The sequence below is a fragment of the Engraulis encrasicolus genome, chromosome 14 (assembly GCF_034702125.1).
Source record: "Engraulis encrasicolus isolate BLACKSEA-1 chromosome 14, IST_EnEncr_1.0, whole genome shotgun sequence".
NCBI classification, from domain to species: Eukaryota; Metazoa; Chordata; class Actinopteri; order Clupeiformes; family Engraulidae; genus Engraulis; species Engraulis encrasicolus.
In genome coordinates, this window is record NC_085870.1 from 28,271,647 (window position 1) to 28,291,646 (window position 20,000).

General features: G+C 44.1%; 2 protein-coding genes across 2 annotated transcripts in view; both read right to left on the reverse strand.

The window, feature by feature from the left end:
- The window catches only part of LOC134462353 (prostacyclin synthase-like), a 23,280-nt gene extending 4,742 nt beyond the window's left edge, over positions 1-18,538 (reverse strand). The window contains exons 1-8 of the mRNA XM_063215332.1: positions 18,340-18,538; positions 17,400-17,523; positions 16,963-17,138; positions 15,453-15,596; positions 13,647-13,774; positions 10,995-11,170; positions 1,598-1,748; positions 1-111 (exon numbers count right to left, since the gene is read on the reverse strand). The exon at positions 1-111 is cut by the window's left edge and continues 71 nt beyond it. Of these exons, the coding sequence (XP_063071402.1) occupies positions 1-111; positions 1,598-1,748; positions 10,995-11,170; positions 13,647-13,774; positions 15,453-15,596; positions 16,963-17,138; positions 17,400-17,523; positions 18,340-18,407 (1,078 nt within the window). The 5' untranslated portion in view covers positions 18,408-18,538. The remainder of the gene's footprint in view (positions 112-1,597; positions 1,749-10,994; positions 11,171-13,646; positions 13,775-15,452; positions 15,597-16,962; positions 17,139-17,399; positions 17,524-18,339) is intronic.
- Positions 18,539-19,402: 864 nt separating this feature from the next.
- thumpd3 (THUMP domain containing 3) overlaps positions 19,403-20,000 on the reverse strand; it is a 36,532-nt gene continuing 35,934 nt past the window's right edge. Inside the window, exon 10 of the mRNA XM_063215331.1 lies at positions 19,403-20,000. This exon is cut by the window's right edge and continues 520 nt beyond it. The gene's annotated coding sequence lies outside the window, so the exon portion shown is untranslated.

The window sequence follows — 20,000 nt, forward strand, 5'->3', positions numbered from 1 at the left end:
GTCGGAGGTCATACTCGCACCCGTCCGCCAGGCGCAGGGTCTTGTTCTGCAGTACCTCCCGCGTGATGAAGGGGGCAGCAGTGAGCCGCAGGGTCTCTTCAAGGGTGCTGTCTGTGGGGGAGAGCAGAGGAGATGAAGGAGAGAGTTTGAGTAATGCTGTGACAGACGAAGGGTATTTCTCAAAGTAAAATGTCCTAGTAACGGGTAATGCCCATTTTTTGCGGATTTCACCAAACAGTATCCACTGACTAGTTAGTTCTAAGTGTAATTAATTATTGGATACACCGGGCACAAATGGGCGTTTCTCATCCCAACAAGGCTAGGACACCTCACTTGACTTCTAAAAGAGTTTGGGAGGGGCAGTAGAGACTAGAGTTTAAATGACTTCTAGCCGTTAGTCCCCAGGAACACTAGTCTTCCAAAGCCAAGGGCACTGTCTATCTGTAAGCAGTTGAGGAAGACAGAGTTTCAGCTATTGGGGGATAGACATATACACAGTTTAAATATTAGCTGTTAGACCCCAGAAAGCATAGGGTCTTCTCAGGGGCACTTCTCTGCGCGGATGGAAGAGGACATGGTTTGAGTTACTGATGGGACAGTAATGCTGTGACAGACGACAGTTTAAATGACTTGTGGGAAGACCCAGACAGAAGAGAGGGTCTTCTCAAGGGCGCTTGTCCTCAGAGATGGGAGGGCGAGAGTTTGAGTTACTGTGACTGGGACTGGTGCTCAGGGAGAGTCTCTGTGTATCAACGCAGGCAAGTGCAGTGACAAGACACACTTTAGATGATTTCTGGCCACTCTGGCTACTTCAGAAAGAAGTAGATCAGGCCACTGGACTGGTTATTTCACCGGGCGAACACTACAGTGAAGGTTTTTCGATGGCTCTTGCACTTTCTCTCCACAGAAACCCGCACAAGCACGTGCGCACGTCTGTATCTACGCCAGCACGCTCGCTCACACGCACGCACGCACACACACACGTGCATGCACACGCAGTAGTGGTTTAGTCTACCCATAGTGCCACATTTTTCTCTACTGTGTTCATTCTGTTCAGAGGATGAAAAGAATTCCACTTTAGAATTGCTAATGCTGACTTCATTTGTGTTAAAATAGGACTCTAAATCGCTGCTTGTACTATCTTGTTGTAGTGTCTAAGACCTCCTTTGCAGTGACCTTGTTCTCTAATGGGTAAGCTCATTAAGGCTGCTACTGACAAAACCAACAAAAAAGGAGACGCAAACTCTTTCTAACAAGATTTTTTTTTGTCGTATCCTCCTGTTGGACAGAAAGAAATAATGTCCTGAAAATATAATGCTGCCTACTGTGTACATATATAGGCGTAAAAGACCATTAAATGTCTTACTTGTGGAATATGTACTTTCTTTTTGGGAATGCCAAATCATAAACTGTTGAAATTGTAAATCTGTTGACTGTAAAAGCATCTGCCCCCTGTATACTATATTTGTATCTTAATTATTCAGACAAAGATTTTCTTAGCTACAGACACAGATTCAAGATGTAGGCATACAGTAGGCATACACAGATACAGATGTTCATCATGTAGACATAGAGCCAGACAGATATTTCGACTTACCGAACACAGGTGTTGGCTGGCTGGAGTCCAGCGTGGGCCCCTGGGGTGTGCGGTGGGAGACCCTGTTGAACTCGGTCCTCAGTGCCTTCATGGCCCGTGGCGTTGTCAGCAGGAAGGCCAGCAGCCAGAATGCAGCAGGTCCCACGTTACCCTGGCAACAGATTGGCACATGAGCATGAGTACTTCAAATAACCTACCAGCAGCATTCGCTCACTGCATGATCTTTAAGGGGAGAAGTAACGGCCTAATGGTTAGCAGTCGCAATCACTTCGTTGAATCAATGAAAGAAGCATAACTTTTGGATTCATACACTGTCATTTAACCTCAACCATGTCATTTAGAACTCACTTCCCTCCTTTGTTAAAGTCCAGTTAAAGAGTTAGTTTTATAGTCTAGTTAGAGTTAAAGTCCAGTTCCTGACGGAAAAACTTCCAGGAAGACATGCAGCAGTGACACTGACCTTTAATTCAGGAAATAAAATCAACCCAGTACTCAAAGTACACAAACTCTTCTACAAGGATTAACACTATTGACGATGATTATTGTAATGTGCTAATATTTTAGTCATTTCGCCTCAGCAAACTACTGCTGGAGATGAAATGGTATGATAAAAAATAAACACAGCTCATCTGTGGTAGACTGCAGCGATTGCATTCTGCCTCCCAAGCCTTACGTGCTCTTCCCAGAGCTCCACTCTCCTGTTGACACGAGTACAGTGGGTTTATTTGGCCTCCGAGTAAATAGTGAGCACTCTAGAGACGTAAATAACTACTACAAAATGTACACAAGAGCAGTGACACTGCCTCTGCTGCCGCCATCTTTCCTACCCACAATATCATCCCTCTTCAAGGTGCCGGTATGCTTGCTGCAGGAGACGCGTGCGCGTCCCCGATTCGTGCATGAACGCGTCAACTCGCGTAGTTAATGTCAATTGTACGCGCGATAGACGCGCGTCCAGACACGTGCGCACAGTGCAATATATTCAACATCGCTGGGGGCGATCGTATAAAAAGCTGCAATTTCACGCGACTTTTTCCGGTGAAAACGACATGGCGGCAACTTTTGAAGAGCGGCTCGTTGAGCTTGTCCGAAATTACAGTCATCTCTATGACACCACGTCCCCGTTGCACTTTGACAGAGGAGCGTGCCAAAATAGTTGGAGACAGATAGGCCGCATCTTGGGTGTCGACGCGAACACCTGCCGCACGAAGTGGAAAGGTATAAGGGACCGCTACGTGCGCGTCAGGAGGAAGCACTTAAGCAAGAGGAGTGGGGGCGGCGCAGACGCTGTATTTTGCCCAGCGGTGTTGGCACGAATGAGCTGGCTGCAAAACTATGTGTCGCACCGCAACACAACTACAAATATGCCCAGCCAGGTGAGAATGTATAATTCACTATATGGATTGTGAAATGAATCATCATGCCCCACAAATAAGTATATAGGGCCTACATAAGTAGGCCTGCACAAATAGGCCTACATACGTGGCACATAGCCTACACAAAACGATTAAGCATTCAGTAAGCATTCGTGTGTGTTGAATGTTGATGTAGAATCAAAGAAAAGGGTGCGCACCTTGCATCAATTTGTTTTCTTTATTTTTGTGCACAGACGCGTTCCAGCGTGTGCCTTCCTCGGTGTGCAACCTTGCTGAGGAAGGCACACGCCGAAACGCGCCTGTGCTCAAAAACAAAGACAACAAATTTATACAAAGTGCGACCCTTTGATTCGAAGTATTTTATTTGGGCCAGCGCCCTTAAGATTAAACAAGAAACCTGAGTGAAGCATGCCACCTGCCATACTTGCATGTTGATGTAAACATGAAGCATGTGGAACTACAGGTCTTTGAATGGTGCAACAAACACTCTCTTCACTTTATGCTAGTTTATTCTGAGCGAACAACGCGTTTCGCCTTGTATGATATAGTGCTATACAAACTTTTGAAGTAGGCTAACCTATTGACAACTGCGTTTACCAGCACCAACCTGTGCTTGGAACTTGAACTGTTTAATGCATGTATGCTTATGTTTATACAATACACCAGATGCCTATAATAAACCTCACAACATCTATTCTGTGTGTGTGTGTGTGTGTGTGTGTGTGTGTGTGTGTGTGTGTGTGTGTGTGTGTGTGTGTGTGTGTGTGTGTGTGTGTTCAAGACGTCCAATGATGACCTGGCATGCCCTCCATCCTGCCCCGATCCACCAGGTGCTTCCTCCAGCCCTGATCCACCGGGCGCAGCTCTATGCAGCCTTGATCCACCAGACCCAGCTGCCTACAGCCCTGATCCACCTGGCCCACCTACCAACAGCACCGACCCACCTCAGTCCCCCAGCCACGTCACCAGTTATGTGCTTTCATTAGAAGCCATTCCGTCTACCTCTCACATGGCAACATCCTCACACACACCTGCCCACCCTGCACCTCAGAGCACCCCTTCACTCCCAAGCCTGAAGAGAAAGCAGAAGACCAACATGGACTCTGTGGAGGCGGCCCTCTTTAAAAGGCTTGAGGAAATCAAAAAGGAAAGGCAGGCAGGCCACAGCCTATATGCTGATTTTGGGAGATATGTGGCCAGCTTCCTGCAGGATCTCCCTGAAGACTCAGCGAGAAGGCTGATGTCTGAAATGAAGCAGCTTATGCAGGTCTATGAGCTGCATTAGCTGGTTCATTTTTTTTTATTATTATTATTGTATTCTGTTTATTATTTCTCACTTTTTGCACATACTGTTGTTTGCACTAGGCCTACATATCATTTGAAGTTCATTATTTATGTTGACGTTGAAATCTATTTATGTTTGCATTTTTGCAGTGTTTTGTATCGTTTTTGTATTTCATTAACTTGTGCCTTGGAGGCCATGATTTGTTTGGCCTTTAAAATGTTAAAGCAAACCAGAAAATAAATGATTGATGAAGGTGTAAAATAAACGTCTTTATTGCAAAGTCTTCAATATCTACAGTGACTTCAGTGAATATTACTGGATGAACCAAAGTAGGCTATTTATGGCGTATGCCTTTGATGTGCTGTCCAACGACAACAACAAAAATAATCGTAATAACAATAATAACAACAATAATAATAGTAATAATGACAGTGAATTAAGGGCCTCCATGAGGTACTGTTCCCCGTTGGAGAACATTGTCCTGAAAAGACAACCTGCCAGCTGGGGTCTGAAAATATTCGGCGAGACGCTGTCGCACCTCGCATCCTGACTGACAGGCACCGTCTGCGGACATGCTTCCTACGCGGAGCAGGTTGGTGTCTTCAGCCACAACCGCCCTCCATTCTCCTGGAGCGAGCATGTATCTCGCCTGTTCTGTTGGAGTAGCCGAGGAAAGATAATTATGAAGTGCAATGCAGGCCCTCGTCACAGCCTCCGCAGTTTCCAGTGAGCACTCCATAGAGTTTCGGAACACTCTCCATCTGGCAGCCAGGATCCCAAACGCGTTTTCCACCACACGTCTGGCACGAGAGTGACGGTAGTTGTAGATGCGCTGTAGATTGTATGTCAGCTCATCTTCGGGTGGATTGGCACCTAAAAATACAAGAAACATAGAATCGACAGGTGTTACTACCCTGTTTCCCGTTTTGTACAAATGATATAGCCAGGTCAATGCTTTACATATAACTACAGTTCAATGATGACACATCTTTGTGGGGGACGGGGGTGCTGCTACCCAACATAAACGCACCACGTAGCCTGATGATTGGCAGTTGTGAGGGACAGTTGTTGGAATAAACAGTGAAGTTGTAAAATGTGGAAGAGCTCTCACATATAATTAGGCCTACACCACGAATGGGCTATTGTTACATTGTTATGACCGTGAAGCCTAAAATAATAAAACCACTGTTGTATAAACGTTTGTAAGAGTACTTGTCCTACTTTAAACGAGTCTGGAAATGAGTAACCAACCTAGGCTAAGCTACTCACCAGGATAGGGTCGCATGAGGTTTTCTTTCAGTGGGAAAGCCTCGTCCGCGATGAAGACAGGGGGACACATGACATCGCTACCAGGTAAGTGTGCTGGAGGTGGCAATGGCAGCTTCCCTCCCAGCAGTTTACTTCCGAAGTCGGACAGCGCCAGCACACCTCCATCACTGTCTCTGCCATACGCACCGATGTCCACTACCCTAAACCTGTAGTGCGCGTCGCACACGGCCATCAGCACGAAGCTGAAGTACCCTTTGAAATTGAAAAAGGCACTCCCGCTTTTCTTTGGAGCCCTGATTCGGATGTGCTTCCCGTCCATGGCTCCGGTGCAATTGGGGAACTGCCACAGGTCCCGGAATTCCCGCTGAATCTCACCCCATTGCTCCATTGTGGATGGGTATGCAACACTCTCCTTCCCAAGCGCGGACACCTCTCTCACAATTCGACTCACAGTCGAATTCCCCAACTTGAAACTCCCAGCTAGCGCACTGAAGCTCATTCCATGGGCCATATACCTCAAGGTGACAGCAAGCCTCTCCGCCGGTGACACTGGGTGTGTGTGTGTGGTGGCATGCTGGATCAGAGGGGATATGAGTGACAGGATCTTGTCGAAGATAGCGGGTGTCACGCGACAATATTCCCGGTGTTTCTCCTCGTCGTTCAGCAGACGCATCGGTATCACCAAAGACTGGAATTCCCCATTTACACATCGGCTTTGGTTGAGGGGCCTGACGCTCCATCTACGACGTCGTGGTGGTTTTTTGCGCTTGGCACGCAGATGTAGGATGAGTAGAATTAGCGTCTCCTCCTCGTCCAGGGAGTCCATGTTTATGTTCTGTTCTAATTACAATCTTTTTTCCAATTACCTTTATAGCAATGCTGGTGTCTGCCCCCTGGGTGTTACCGCCAGTATTGTGCATATTGCTTGCGTGCTTCTAAGGCAAGGGTGCGATCGGCCGCGCGTCCTGACGCGCGTAATTTGCGGCTTGCAGCAAGCAGACGCGCGTAATTTGCGGCTCGCAGCAAGCATACCGGAACCTTTATACTCAGCTCCTTCTCTCCATGAAGACTCACTTTAAAATGACTAAAATGGCATAAATAACATGGGAGTCTAGAAAAAAAGTTTTGCGATGAGATGTACAGTTACGTTCACCTGTAAATTCCATAGGGTGACTCAAAGAAGACCAGGCAGGCAGCAACGAGAACAAATAGAATCTCCATGCGTCTTTTGTTTCAGACATGTAAACGTTTTTAACATCTTTTTGCCTGACATGTTGGACGGTGAGACATCCGTCCTTCTTCATCAGAGGGAAGTCTCAGTGTCGAAACATGTCAGGTAAAAGATATATATGAAGAGCTCTTTTCCAAAATGAGATATATCCATTTTATAGACTGTTGGGAAATTGACTTTTTTGTATTGGGCATTCCATTGAATTGCATTACAAAATGCAATTTTATAGAGGTTTTAAAGTAGGCTATGTTCTCAAAACATTTGGATGACAAGAATTCACACAGAGATTATAGGACCTCTTAACAGTCAATTCCAATATTAAAATGCAAAATGTCGAAAATGGTGAATATAGCGTTTTGGAAAAGAGCTCTTCATATATATATAAAAAACCCTTTTGTATGTCTGAAACAAAAGAAACCTGAAGATTTGATATAACTTTAAGACATAATGAACGTCATACATCTAAGAGCTAATAGAGCACTATCTGTGCCTAGTGCCTACGCGTCCTTACCACAGCCGTTCGGCCATGCTCATAATATACAACCGTGTTGTGTTTAGCTTTACGAGAGGAGGCGTGGAGAGGGGGGCTGACTAAAAAAGGAGAGCCCCAGAGAGAGCAGTCTTTGCAAGGTCACAGGACAGGGAGTAGCGAGGAGCACAGCACAGTAGGAGGATCTGAGCGCTGGAAACATTAGGCCTGACTGGCCGTTGTAAATCTATACCGGCTGCCGACGACTGTGAAGAGTCTTTTCAAAGAGTACAATTGAAGTGTGCATTATTCAGAGTTTAAAGTGCCCCCGAGCAAAAGCACACATACGTATCACTCAGATGAGATGACACATAGAGGAGAACTGATGATTACCACGAAAGTGTTTCAGAAAGGGACAATTAGGGCTTTGTTTTCTGGCGTGCAGAGATTTGAAGAAAAGTGATATCACACTGGCCTTTTCAAATCTCAACTACAGCTTAAACTTTGAGTACTTTGAGCACCTGAGGTCATTCGCATTTGCTTTAACATGCAAAACAGTAGTTTCTTCCCATTAGGACTTTATAGATTTTTCTAATGGAATGACAAACAATGAGCATTTTTTTGTTCACAAGAAAGCAAAGGGTAGGATTCATAGTAGCCCAATTGCTTTGATTCCAATACACAACACAGTGCTGTAACAATGAATCTTTGGTGCTCTCTTGTGGCTGAGATGGTAAGTGCATGTGTGAGCCTGTGTGCATGCATGCAACTGTGTACGAAGAGAATTCTGGAAGTGCTCAATATGGTGATGCAACAGCACAAACTGAGCTTATAGAGTGTGCACTCAAACCATCAAAGTAACTCTAAAACCTAGACGTTATGTATTTAATTTCAGACAATTTTGTCATGTAATGACATACAAATGCAATGCCTTCATGTGATTTCATAACATACTCTTTCCAATACAACAATTTTTCCTCAGATTTTATGTCAAACTCTGTAATACAATTTAACATAAAAATGAATCACGAAAGTCCTTCAAAAAGATTTTCTGTGATAAATAGAAATTTAAAAAATTTAAGCTTTAAGACTTTCGTGCCAGCCGCATTGGGCCTGATCCGCCCACGGGAGTTCTGGAACATCTGATAAGGTTCTGCTCTGTTCTACTCAGCAATGGAATCTCACAATGACTGACACTTTAAGGGGAACACCCAACACCCATTGAATTTCCCTTCTCAATCTGATCAACCCATTGTGTGCCACTCCTTCCATGCATTTGTGCCTGTGTGTGCGTGTGTGTGCATGTGTGTGCGTGTGTGTGCGTGTGTGTGCGTGTGTGTACGTGTGTCTGACAATAGACACCTTTGGTGTGCTATGGCGACACAAGGGATAACCCATATCAGGCTCTCCCATTATCGTGTCACTCTTTAAAACACTTGTTTGGGCGAGTGCTTGGACGACATGTTATAACTGGCTGTGGGCCAGCCGTGCCCTGGGCGTGTGTGTTTGTGTGTGAGCAAGTGTAAGCCAAATGGATTTTTTTTTCTCTCTTGGCATGTTTGGAAACCCCTTAAGGCATTACCCCTTGGTTAATAAGCTCATAAAACAGAGTCAAAAATTTCACATCTACTTATACTGTGTGTGTACATAAGTGTGTGTGTGTGTGTGTGTGTGTGTGTGTGTGTGTGTGTGTGTGTGTGTGTGTGTGTGTGTGTGTGTGTGTGTGTGTGTGTGTGTGTGTGTGTGTGTGTGTGTGTGTGTGTGAGAGAGACAGAGAGAATGTATTTAGGTCTTCACCTGTGCAGCCCATAACTACCGTATAGGGTACAGTAGCAGCATAGCTCTAGTGCATGCGTGTGTTCATGTGTGTGTGAGTGTGTGGGCGCGCGAGCGTGCATGAGTGCGTGGTGCGAGTGTGGGTGTGTGGCCCACAGCTGGAGCAGCATGGCTCTATAGTGTGTGTGTGTGTGTGTGTGTGTGTGTGTGTGTGTGTGTGTGTGTGTGTGTGTGTGTGTGTGTGTGTGTGTGTGTGTGTGTGTGTGTTGGACACTCACCTGTGTAGGCCTGTCACGATAACAATTTTTGCCAGACGATAACGATAACAAGAAATTATTGCGATAATCGATAATATTGTCTCTCTCGCCATTTTCAAACAATATAATGTGCAATAAAAAACACTGCTATGCAAGGTGCGGCCTCCTTCTTGAAACATTGAATGTAACATTTGAGCCAGCAGACTCAGAGGTTTAAATAATTAAGATTGACGCCTGCTCCAAGAAGAAATGTTTCAAACAATATAATGACGTAAAAATGCAATAAAAATGTGACTACACCCCTTCACATTTTTAAAGCATCACGGCGGGGGATATATATATATGTTTTTAAATACATCCTCATGGAGCACAATAGGCTCTAAATAGGCTTTTTTGTATTTATTATTAAGGTAAGTTAAAGTCTTTCTTTAACATTTTCTGTTATTTATCTTTCTCAAGCACACTGAATAGCTTATAGGCCTATCCATGGTGTGATGTAAAATAACCTTGGTGGGGTATTGTTAATTCACAAATTATTACTTAGACAGCTTATTTCAAACAAATGCACGTTGTTGCTAGCTAATTGTCAGTCAAAACCCAAATCAGCCCTGTTAAAGGCATTTCAACATCAGCAAAAAGCAAAAGAGCATGAACAGATGCACAAGTTCCATCTCTCTCTCTCTCTCTCTCTCTCTCTCTCTCTCTCTCTCTCTCTCTCTCTCTCTCTCTCTCTCTCTCATACCCTCGACTGGAACAAGTTGCAATTATGCGCTCTTTAAAGTCCTTTATGAACGCCCATACATTGTTTCTTATGAGTTATGAGTCGCCATGCCTCTGTTTCCCCTGTAGCGCGCTCAACCGTTCACGTTCTCCTGGTGTGACAGATTTAAATCCACGAATCTTATCTTCATGATTTGCTTGCGGACTGCCTACTCACATTGTTAGGTCTAAATAAACAAGAAATATAGCGAAAATCACAAAAAGAACAGATAACGAACGTCGGGGTAGGAGGCGCATTGAAATAATAGTGAAAACTCGGCGAGGTTTAAAATAACAGCCTCAGAGCAAGTTTGTCGCGACGGCACCACTATTTCATGTTTGCACAAACACGTCTTCGTCGTGGATATTGGGTTGCTGCGCATGTTTCAAAATGAACATTTGCCTCCGTGTTGGAGCTGTTCATTCCCCTCTCTGAGGAACGTTGCAGATGCGCTGACTGAGACTGGAAGAATATTGCGCTCCTAGTCTCTAGCGCTGATTCTTTGTCGAGGCTTATAAGCGACGCGCGGGAACACCAGCGTTCTATTTCAAAGACGCAAGTAGATCAGATCAATGCACTTTTTTCCAAGCAGAACTGCACTGAAACTTAAAATTACACCAACATTTAAGCGTCATTGCGCTGCGTTGGCCTATAACGAGCCATCAGTCTTACGGCTACGATAGAGAAAGGGAGAGAGGGAAAACAAAACATAACGCAAATAACTTATCGTTACTTATCGGGGCCAGAAAAGTGATCGTTCTTGTAAAAAGTTATCGTCCGATTTATTGACTTATCGTATATCGTGACAGGCTTACACCTGTGTGGCCCACAGCTGTAGCAGCATGGCTCTAGCGTGTGTGTGTGTGTGTGTGTGTGTGTGTGTGTGTGTGTGTGTGTGTGTGTGTGTGTGTGTGTGTGTGTGTGTGTGTGTGTGTGTGTGTGTGTGTGTGTGTGTGTGTGTGTTGGACACTCACCTGTGTGGCCCACAGCTGTAACAGCATGGCTCTAGTGAGAGTGTCCTTGTCCGCTCCCCCGTCCTGCAGGTGCTGCCTGTAGTGGCGTATCCAGGCGCTGGAGCTCTCCCCCCGCCCCGACGCAGCCAGCAGCCCCCACAGAGCCTCACGAGTGTCCCCCGCCACGCGCTTCTCTCCTGCAGAACCAACACACACACACACACACCACAAAATACTGCCATTAGATTGAGTCAGCTTGGTCTCCTGCCCAACCACAATTAGATCATTGTACAGTATTTAGCTATTCCCCTGCACCACTTAAACACCAACATTTTCGAGAGTGATGGAAGAAGAGAGGGGGGGAGGATTAGTGAAAATTATAATAAAAATAGTTGAAAAAAAAAAGAAAATGTTTCTTCACCAAGGCACTCCAAAAAGTGTAGTTATAATGTCTTTATTATAATGACATGTCCACTAAGGACTTTTTAAAATCGCCCTCGCGTAGCGGTAGTTGGGCCCTCTTCAGGGCATTCAGGAAAAGTTTTTTTTTTCTTTTCAACTAACTTTGGACTAACGAATATCTTGACTTGAACCAAAGCATCCACCAGAACATTTTTTTTCACATTTCTGTAAAGGGACTAAGCAAGCCTCTCTACCTTGCAACAATTGTTACAATAAAAATACCTCGAAACCAAACATGACTTAACATGATGTTTCAGTTGACTTCCTTCCTCATCGAAAGGGATGTGGTTAATGAAAAGAGAGATAGAAAACATTTAAAGTAAATTCCCATGATGCCAAACACACCAAAACACAAGGTGTCAATTAGCACCTCAGAGAAAGGGATGAACAGGAAAAAAAGGAAAAACAGATAACAAGGGAAGAAAAAAAAACAAACGAGTGTGGAAAAAAAAGGTTCAGACGAGGAACAACAACGTGGTGAGAAGCTGTCTGACTGACTGACTGACTGGCTGAGTGACTGTCGGGTGATATCCGTCACCTTAACGGAAAATATGCTGATAGATAAATAGAGAAATGGGCTGGGAGTGGGCGGGTGGAATGGGAGAAGAGGAGAAAGTGAATGGTGGGTTGAGCAATGCACCTGGCAAAATAAAGACAAGCAGGCAGACAGACGTGCAGAGAAAAAGAAAGAGACAGAGGGGAGGGAAGGTATAGAGGGGGGAGCCAGGGTGTGAGACAGACACGTCCGAAGAGTAATTTGGCTGCCTAGAGTAGACAGATCAAACACAATGAGGTAAGAGCAGATCCAGTATGTAGTAAAGCAGTAAACGTCTTGGAGAAAGAATGAGTCAGTACAAGAAGGACTGCAAAAGACTAAAGAGAGAGAGATAGAAAGAGAGAGAGAGACAGACAGAGACAGATAAAGAAGAGAGGGGGGGTGGGTGCTAACTAGAGTGTGCACGTGAAGAACTGCTGTGCTTGGTTCACTGCTACGTATGTTTATTGTGCAATGGATGACACTCTTGTTAAAACAGGCATGTCTGTCTGAGGGCATGCTGGTTGCTAACATAAGCAGAGTGAACGGAGTGGGCACCAAGGCAACAGGAGGGTCCATTTTGGCCTTGCTGAACTAAATAAAAACATGATGTTGGAATGAACTACTTGCTGAACTACTTCTAAACATGATGTTGGACATGAACAAAGACATGTGTAGGGACCCACAACGGGTCGTTATCCCCTGTACAGGCGACCATTAGCCCCGCCCCTGGTTGCTAAGGCAGCAGCTGTTTAGTGTCGACGCAAAACAAAAACACTTTCTCCATTGACATCATGGCTGGCTGTTGTGGGATTGTGCCTTGGGCCACCCCGTCTGAAGTTTATTTACTTTCAACTGTAAAGGCCACCCTCCCATATTAATGTCATTGTAATTCCTACACACCCAACTGTTAGTAAGCAGTCTGTTGTCTGACATAGGCCGTGGTAATTCATCTTTAATTGAATTAAGTGACAGCATTTCTTCACTATAAAATTGACTCAGATGGGACATTCGTCATGAAAGGCTGATCAATACAAAAGTTTGATGGAAAAAACATGTCAATGATTGGCGTTACTATGGCATCCTCTGGCCACAATGTCAACACTATATTCGGCCTTTGTAGAGACCATAGGATACAAGCCATCTCCTGACAGAGGCCTTGCAATTGAAATTTGAGCCTGAAATTCTTGTTTGTGAAACTGCATTGTGTAAAATGTCACAGCCAACGCATACAGCTTACTTGAAGCAATTTAGGGCAGCCTGCTACATAGACCTCTTTCAGCTGGTTTCAAATGCACTTTTGTTCAGGTTTCAGGAACATAGCACATGGGAAACCAGTGTAGGCCTAGCGTAAATGGAAAAAACCCAAAGGAGAGGTTACCCTTTTATCTTAAATCTTTCATTTGCTTCTATGGTTCACTTTCAGGCAGTGCAGAACACAGATAACAAACAAAGATATATACAAGATGGGGAAAACAAAAACATAAAAGATAAATGAAAAAAAAAAACACGGGGACCCCGGTTCGAGTCCGGCTGGCGTCATTTCCCGGCCCTGCCCCATCTCTCTCTCCCAATCATTTCCTGTCTACTCTCACACTGTCCTGTAATAATAAAGACCAAAAAGCCCCCAAAAATACTTAACCCCCCTCACCATAAAAAAAAACATTCAAGCAAACCTGAGTTGAGGGTGGTCCTGGCCATTTTGGTCAGTAGGCCGTCAAACTTGCGGTACTCCTTGTAGATGTGCCGTGTGTCTGGGCTATTGTTGTTGGACTCGGCCCCGAATAGAGTCAGGTACCCAGCTCTGTGTGGAGGCGAAGGGATAAAAGGTTACTTTGACTCAGCTCTTTAACCACGTTGCAAAGAAACTTCCAACATATATAGCATATTTACACTCAAAAGGACATCCAGACTTTGAGGAATGATAGCAACTTATTGTCCAGATTTTATTGCATTTATTGCCACACAAGAATGACATGTTCATTCTTAGCAAGCTTGAATTAAAGCTCCACGAAGATCAATTCAACATGTTTACTTAACTGTTTGACAAGTTTGTTCAGAGATTTAGTGTTAAATATGGGCTCATCTTCTTGCAGACGGCTGGTGTGAATGTTTACATAGATTTGCTTTGAATGGGCAAGGTTTCCACTGTGACAGACTTGGCTGCATCTTACATGAATAAATCTTCTACCAGACGTTAGAAGTTGGCACCAGCCATATCACACCACATAAGCAAATCTCCCAGAAGAGAACCCGGTTTCACCTGCCCATTCTGGTCCCATGCAGTCTTCATGACGACTTTTGCAGGACGTGAGACCTGAGTAGACTTAAGTTGTCTGTGACTTGGAATCTGCAGACCTAAACACAGCCTTGCCTAAAGCACACTACAGTACACCCCCACACATAGTATGCCTGTGCCTCATTCTGACTTCAAAAGTTGACTTTTCAGATGTTTTTACCTTTGAGTTAAACACCACCTCAGGGTCAGTGTCAATTAATCACGCTATATACACAACAACATGTACACTGTGAGATACATCACTCAACGCTATGTACTGACCAACATATACACTACAAAATATTACTGCCTACTATATACACAAAAAACGTACACACTACAAATTATATCACTAAACACTTAATACGACATATACACAAGAGGACCACTTCGGAAATGACTATTTACATCAACTGGGATACCAGAAAGGGAATGAACGGTGCCGCTTATGTAGCCTTTTCCCCTGTGCATGCGAGCATGTGTAAAACCTGCACAAGGTGTGTGTGTGTGTGTGTATGTGTGTGTGTGTGTGTCTGTGTCTGTGTCTGTGTATGTGTCAGAGAGTAAGCATGTATGAGTAAACATATCTGTTTAACAATCGGCATCTGTCTTTTATGCCTATGTCATGCTCTGAAAGCAGGCATGGTGGTGACATCACAGATTTCCCATGGCGCATTTAGAAGCTAAGCATGGCTTAGAATGCATGTCAAAGCAACATTCCACCGCCCCACGCTCGCGCCACTTTTATTTACAAACACTAACTGAAGGAAAAAAAAACAGAAGAACTGTGTACCGGTACGTTAATTAGCTGTCTTTAAACACTGAGCAGCTTTGACGCAATTAAAAGGCATGCAGAGAAGCACGTACCTTGCACGCCTGAATAAACGACTGCAGACTAGCACGTTCGGAGGCGGACTTAACATTAGGCAAACCTAGGCAATTGCCTAGGGCCCCGGCCAAATCTCCCCTCCATAGGGCCCCCAACTGTCACACCAGTTGCGATAAACACACAAAGAAGTTTGTATATGAGACAAAACACTAAAATAGCACCCTCGCTCCTTCCATGCTAATTGGTGACTTTTGACTTTTGAGACCCCATGTTGATATTTCGCCTTGGGCCCAAAAAAATGGCTAGATCCGCTCCTGAGCATGTTTGTCACACCTGAATACAAGTCCTTTGAGAAGCACATCGTACGTAACGTACCTGAATAGAAGGCTGTAGCAGAGGTCAAAGAGGCCGCCGCTGTTCCAGTCCTGCTGGTTGGGGAGTGTCTCCGCTGTCACCAGGGCCTGCAGGTTGAGGCGCATGCTGCTGTTGAGGCCAGAGAGGCTCTTCCCTTGGAAGTACCTGCCAACACAAAAGAAGACACAAAGGGGGGGTGGGAAACAGGTTAATACCTTTACGGAGATCACCTTTGCGCACACCAAACAACAACGTAAAAACACACACTCACAGTCACATGTCACGCGTGTATTGTACGCACACCCACACACAAACAGCAAAAACGCACAATGCACTCACTCACTCACATGCACAGAGTTAAATAAAAGCGGTGATTTATGTGACAGGCTAAGGAGCTGTGAGGATGTCCTCTTCTCATATTATTATGGGGTGTCCTCATCTTAATGGCCTACTCTCAACAGAGGATTTACAACTGCTGGGAAACACTCTGCACTCGCCAACTTCCGCCATGACCAATAGGCCTTTTTTTTCTTTTTTGTTCAAAGATTTTCACCATTGCTCTTTTTGTCATGTGTGTAAAGATAAAACGCCTTCAAAAAGTGAAGAAAATGTTAAATGTAGCAGAATGTTTTCAGAACGTTAAGCCAACCCTAGCGCTCTTTCCATTGGCTGACTCGATTGCACTTCTTCAAAGAAGAAATGATATGGGGGCAATGCACGGACATGCAGATGTAATGTGTGGCCATTGGCAAATGTCGATCAAAATGTTTAGACCAGAGTCTCTGTCAAGGATAACTGTGGTTAAGTGAAGTCAGAGCTAAGCCCAGTGGAAAAAGGGCATTGACGCGAACTGCGTAGGCGTCCAGACTGTAAATTTGGGGGCCCATGCAGGCTCAAGTCCAGCCCAAGGCTATTTCTCACTCCAACCCTGTCCCACCCACTCTGTTTCTGTCCCGCTCAGTTCCAGTCAGTTCAGTTTACCTTATTGGTACCCATAGTTAAACGGGTTTTGCAGTTTGAGACGGGGTGTCCTTACATATAAGCTACAAGATACATGACAGCTATAACATGATATCTAAAACATATACCTAAATAGTACAAGGACAGTGCTGACAAAACATGCAACATATGCTGTGTACGCACACAAAAAGTGGGGGTTAAACAGGTTAGGGCGTGTCATCCCGTCTAAACCTTCTCTTCTTTCTCTCTGTCTGACCAAATTTAAGGGCAAACAAATCTAAAGAAGGCAAATAAAAGGAGAAAAGCACAAAAGTGTCCACAAGGTGACATACCATTACCAAATCCGACCTTCTCTGTCTGTGTCTATCTCTATCTGTCTCTCTCACACACTTGTCTTGTAGGGACTGTCCACATAAGGGTGTCCTAGCCCATGAGACCCGGGTTCGAGTCTCGTTTCCTGTCATCTCTCACCTATCCTATCAGAATACAGGCCTACATGCCAAAAAAGAAAATCAACCTGGGGTACAAAAACAAAAACAGAACTAATTAAGTAACAAGAGTTGTGACATACTGTTTCATGATGGCCTTCTCCACAGCAGGATTGTGGCCAGGCAGACGCAGCTTGAAGATCCTCTCCATCAGCACCTGGGCGTAGCGGGAGAAGTCCAGCGAGCCAGAGTCCTGGAGGACCGTGTCATACGAGTTTGGATCCAGCAGCACGGTGACATAGTGGCCAGCCACACGCACCTGTACAGGGGGGAGAAGTGACATGTTCACAATCTGGGCAACATACTGCATCTCCAGTAATGACAACAGAAGTTTGTTCTACAATGATACATTTGGGTCACCTGCACCTAAGCAGAGAATGAGGTGCTGAGAACACATGGATAGAACACCTAAAATTGTTGCATAAAATGTATTATTAGTGACAATATTAATATTTTGTTTACATTCAATAGGCATATTGGTGGCCTAATGACACTTCAATAATTCAATTATTTTGCCTACCGTAAAAATATCCCCATGTTTCTTCTTCATGCGAGTTAAAAATTTCGCCGCATCTCTTCCAAATTCCAGAGCATGTCCTAGCCATGGGATCAGACCTTTATCCAATGGCGGCTCTCTCTTTGACCTGTAAAAAGTGGGAGAGATTTGAAAAGAAGTTGTCTACCCTTTGTAAAACACCCACAATTTTCCCACCATGTAGGCCTAGTCGTTCGTTTGGTGGATAGGCTATGTCATTCTGTCAACATAGACTCAGGGTTTACGCTGTGTTTTTTTAGGGGAAAGGGCTGCGTAAGTGGAAACGAGGATACTTCCGTTGGTGGCCCCTGGAATTTTACTTAGATGTTGCTCATGGACGCGTCATTGGATTAGGTCATGTCCTCTGCTAGTTTACAAAGTGTCTGGGGTGGCGGGACAAACGTCCGGCCTGCTTTCAGATGCTGTTTCATCTACCCTAAATACTTTTCACTTTCACACAGTCACGGTGGACAGTAAAAACGAGAGTCAGACTGAGTCAGACTGTAGGCTACTCCCAAATGCTTGTAGCCTATTTTAGGGTACACGCCGGCGCAAGCATAGACAGTGCAAAAGTCTCTTATTTTTCTTTTTAAAGAGGTGCACAGTCAAAATCACACATTATAAATAGTTTACTTCAGCGGGCCTATTGGGCTTGTAAGGAATTCCTGGTGCGCAAAATGTCCCATTGGATAATTAATTTAGGCTACGCGCAAAACTACATAATTTTAGCAAAACACTTTAAACAAAACAGTTTAACAAAAAACATAATGTTTAATTAACCGTGTCTGCGTGCGTTATATTGTCAAAATTATGAAAATGATTCCAACAACAAAAAGCAGGGGCTAGAAATTATAATATAACAAACTTTATCGAAAGACGCAGATAATAAATCTTTACGCGACAGTTAATAAGACTTGGAATTTACCTTGACCGATTTGACAGGAGGATGAAGAAGAGAAGGCCATTCAGGAGTAGAAGTACAGTCCAGATCATTGCGCGTTGCTTATTGTAACAAGCGCTCCGTGCTTTTGGATGCGTCTCTCTTGCTCCCTTTTTAAAAACCCTGCCACGCCCACGTGTCTGCCGCCGAGGTTTGGGACGTCTGTCCCAGAGCCAGACTTGCTCTAGACTCTATGCTTCATTCAAGACGAGATGAAATATAAGTGATGTAATATTTTGGCGGTTGCCCCTACACGTTAGTGTCACATGTTATAGAAGTAGCCATACCCAACATGCTTCTCCACCATCACCATCAATGTATACCTATTGATCAAGGTGTAAAACTTTGCTACAAGGCGATTATTTAAACATCTAAATAACTGGAAGTACTTTAATAGCGTGCGTCACAGAAGAATGGGGTAAATGTTGTAGGCCTACTGATGTATATTCTATCTGCTCATCATAACATTATATGAAGCATATTATAGGTCCGAGGCAGTGAATAGAGTTATCAGCAGAAACAGCATGTTTGCCTCATAGGGACATACTGAAACAGTACTTTTAGGTTTATATAATATATTATTCCTGTTTTTTTTGTTTTTTTTAATACACAGCTATTGATCACACATGAACAGCTATTGGCCACACATTATTTTAGAATTTCAAATAATATTTCAAATAATAATTATATACAACAGTTCATTTTGACATGTAGTTTTTTCAACCTTGAAAAAATACTGTACTTCCATTTTCTTGTTGTTCAACTCAGGAAGGATGAAAATCAACCTCTGAATTAGCTTTGCCAAGATCCACAAGACAATGGAAGCATTATACTGTAGGCCTATACGTCACGGAAGTCATCGGCAGGAGTCAACTTCCAGTCTACACTGTATTTCACACATGACTGAACATTTTAGAGTCACCATTACGGTTAGTGGACAGTAAGTTAGTAGTGTAGGCTCAGCCAAGCTGAAGGAGTTATTTTAGACTCCACAACCCTGCCCCTCCCCCCTTGTCGGACTATAAACAACACACAACGAAACCCAATCTCTGAATGAACAAAGAACTTTATTTCAGATGCGGACAAAACAGCCCAAGAGTTTTCAAGTGAATGGCACAGTCATTATGAATGAGGTTTTACACCAGGTCTGCTGACAACAAAAAACGCAACGTGATCCAAGAGCCCCGGTGAACAGGCTAACCATTTATCCAGAAATAAATATGATCAAAATATCCAAAAGATATGGCAACTGTGCGTGTAGAGGCTTGGCTTTTTTCCTTCAAACTCCAGATGAAAAACAAAATGAAGAAAAATAATGCTGCCGACCGATTAAAACGCAAGAGCAGATGCTTTAAAACTGACCAATATCTGCAATCTGTAAATCTTGCAGTACTAGTGACATCAGAAGCAGGAAAAAAAGAGAGAGGATGTTTATGCTGGGACCAATGGGAAACCATCTGCACTCTAGAGTGCTTCTAAACAATTACGATAAAGCTTAGAGATTGGGCCACTCCGTAAACTCTCCTGCGACACTAACTCAAACAGCAGGACCAGCAGCCCCGCGTCCCCGTTCTACACTTCTGACGTCCCAGACGTCTCGTTGTTACTTCTAAAAGAACGCTCACTCTGAGAAATTATAAACATAA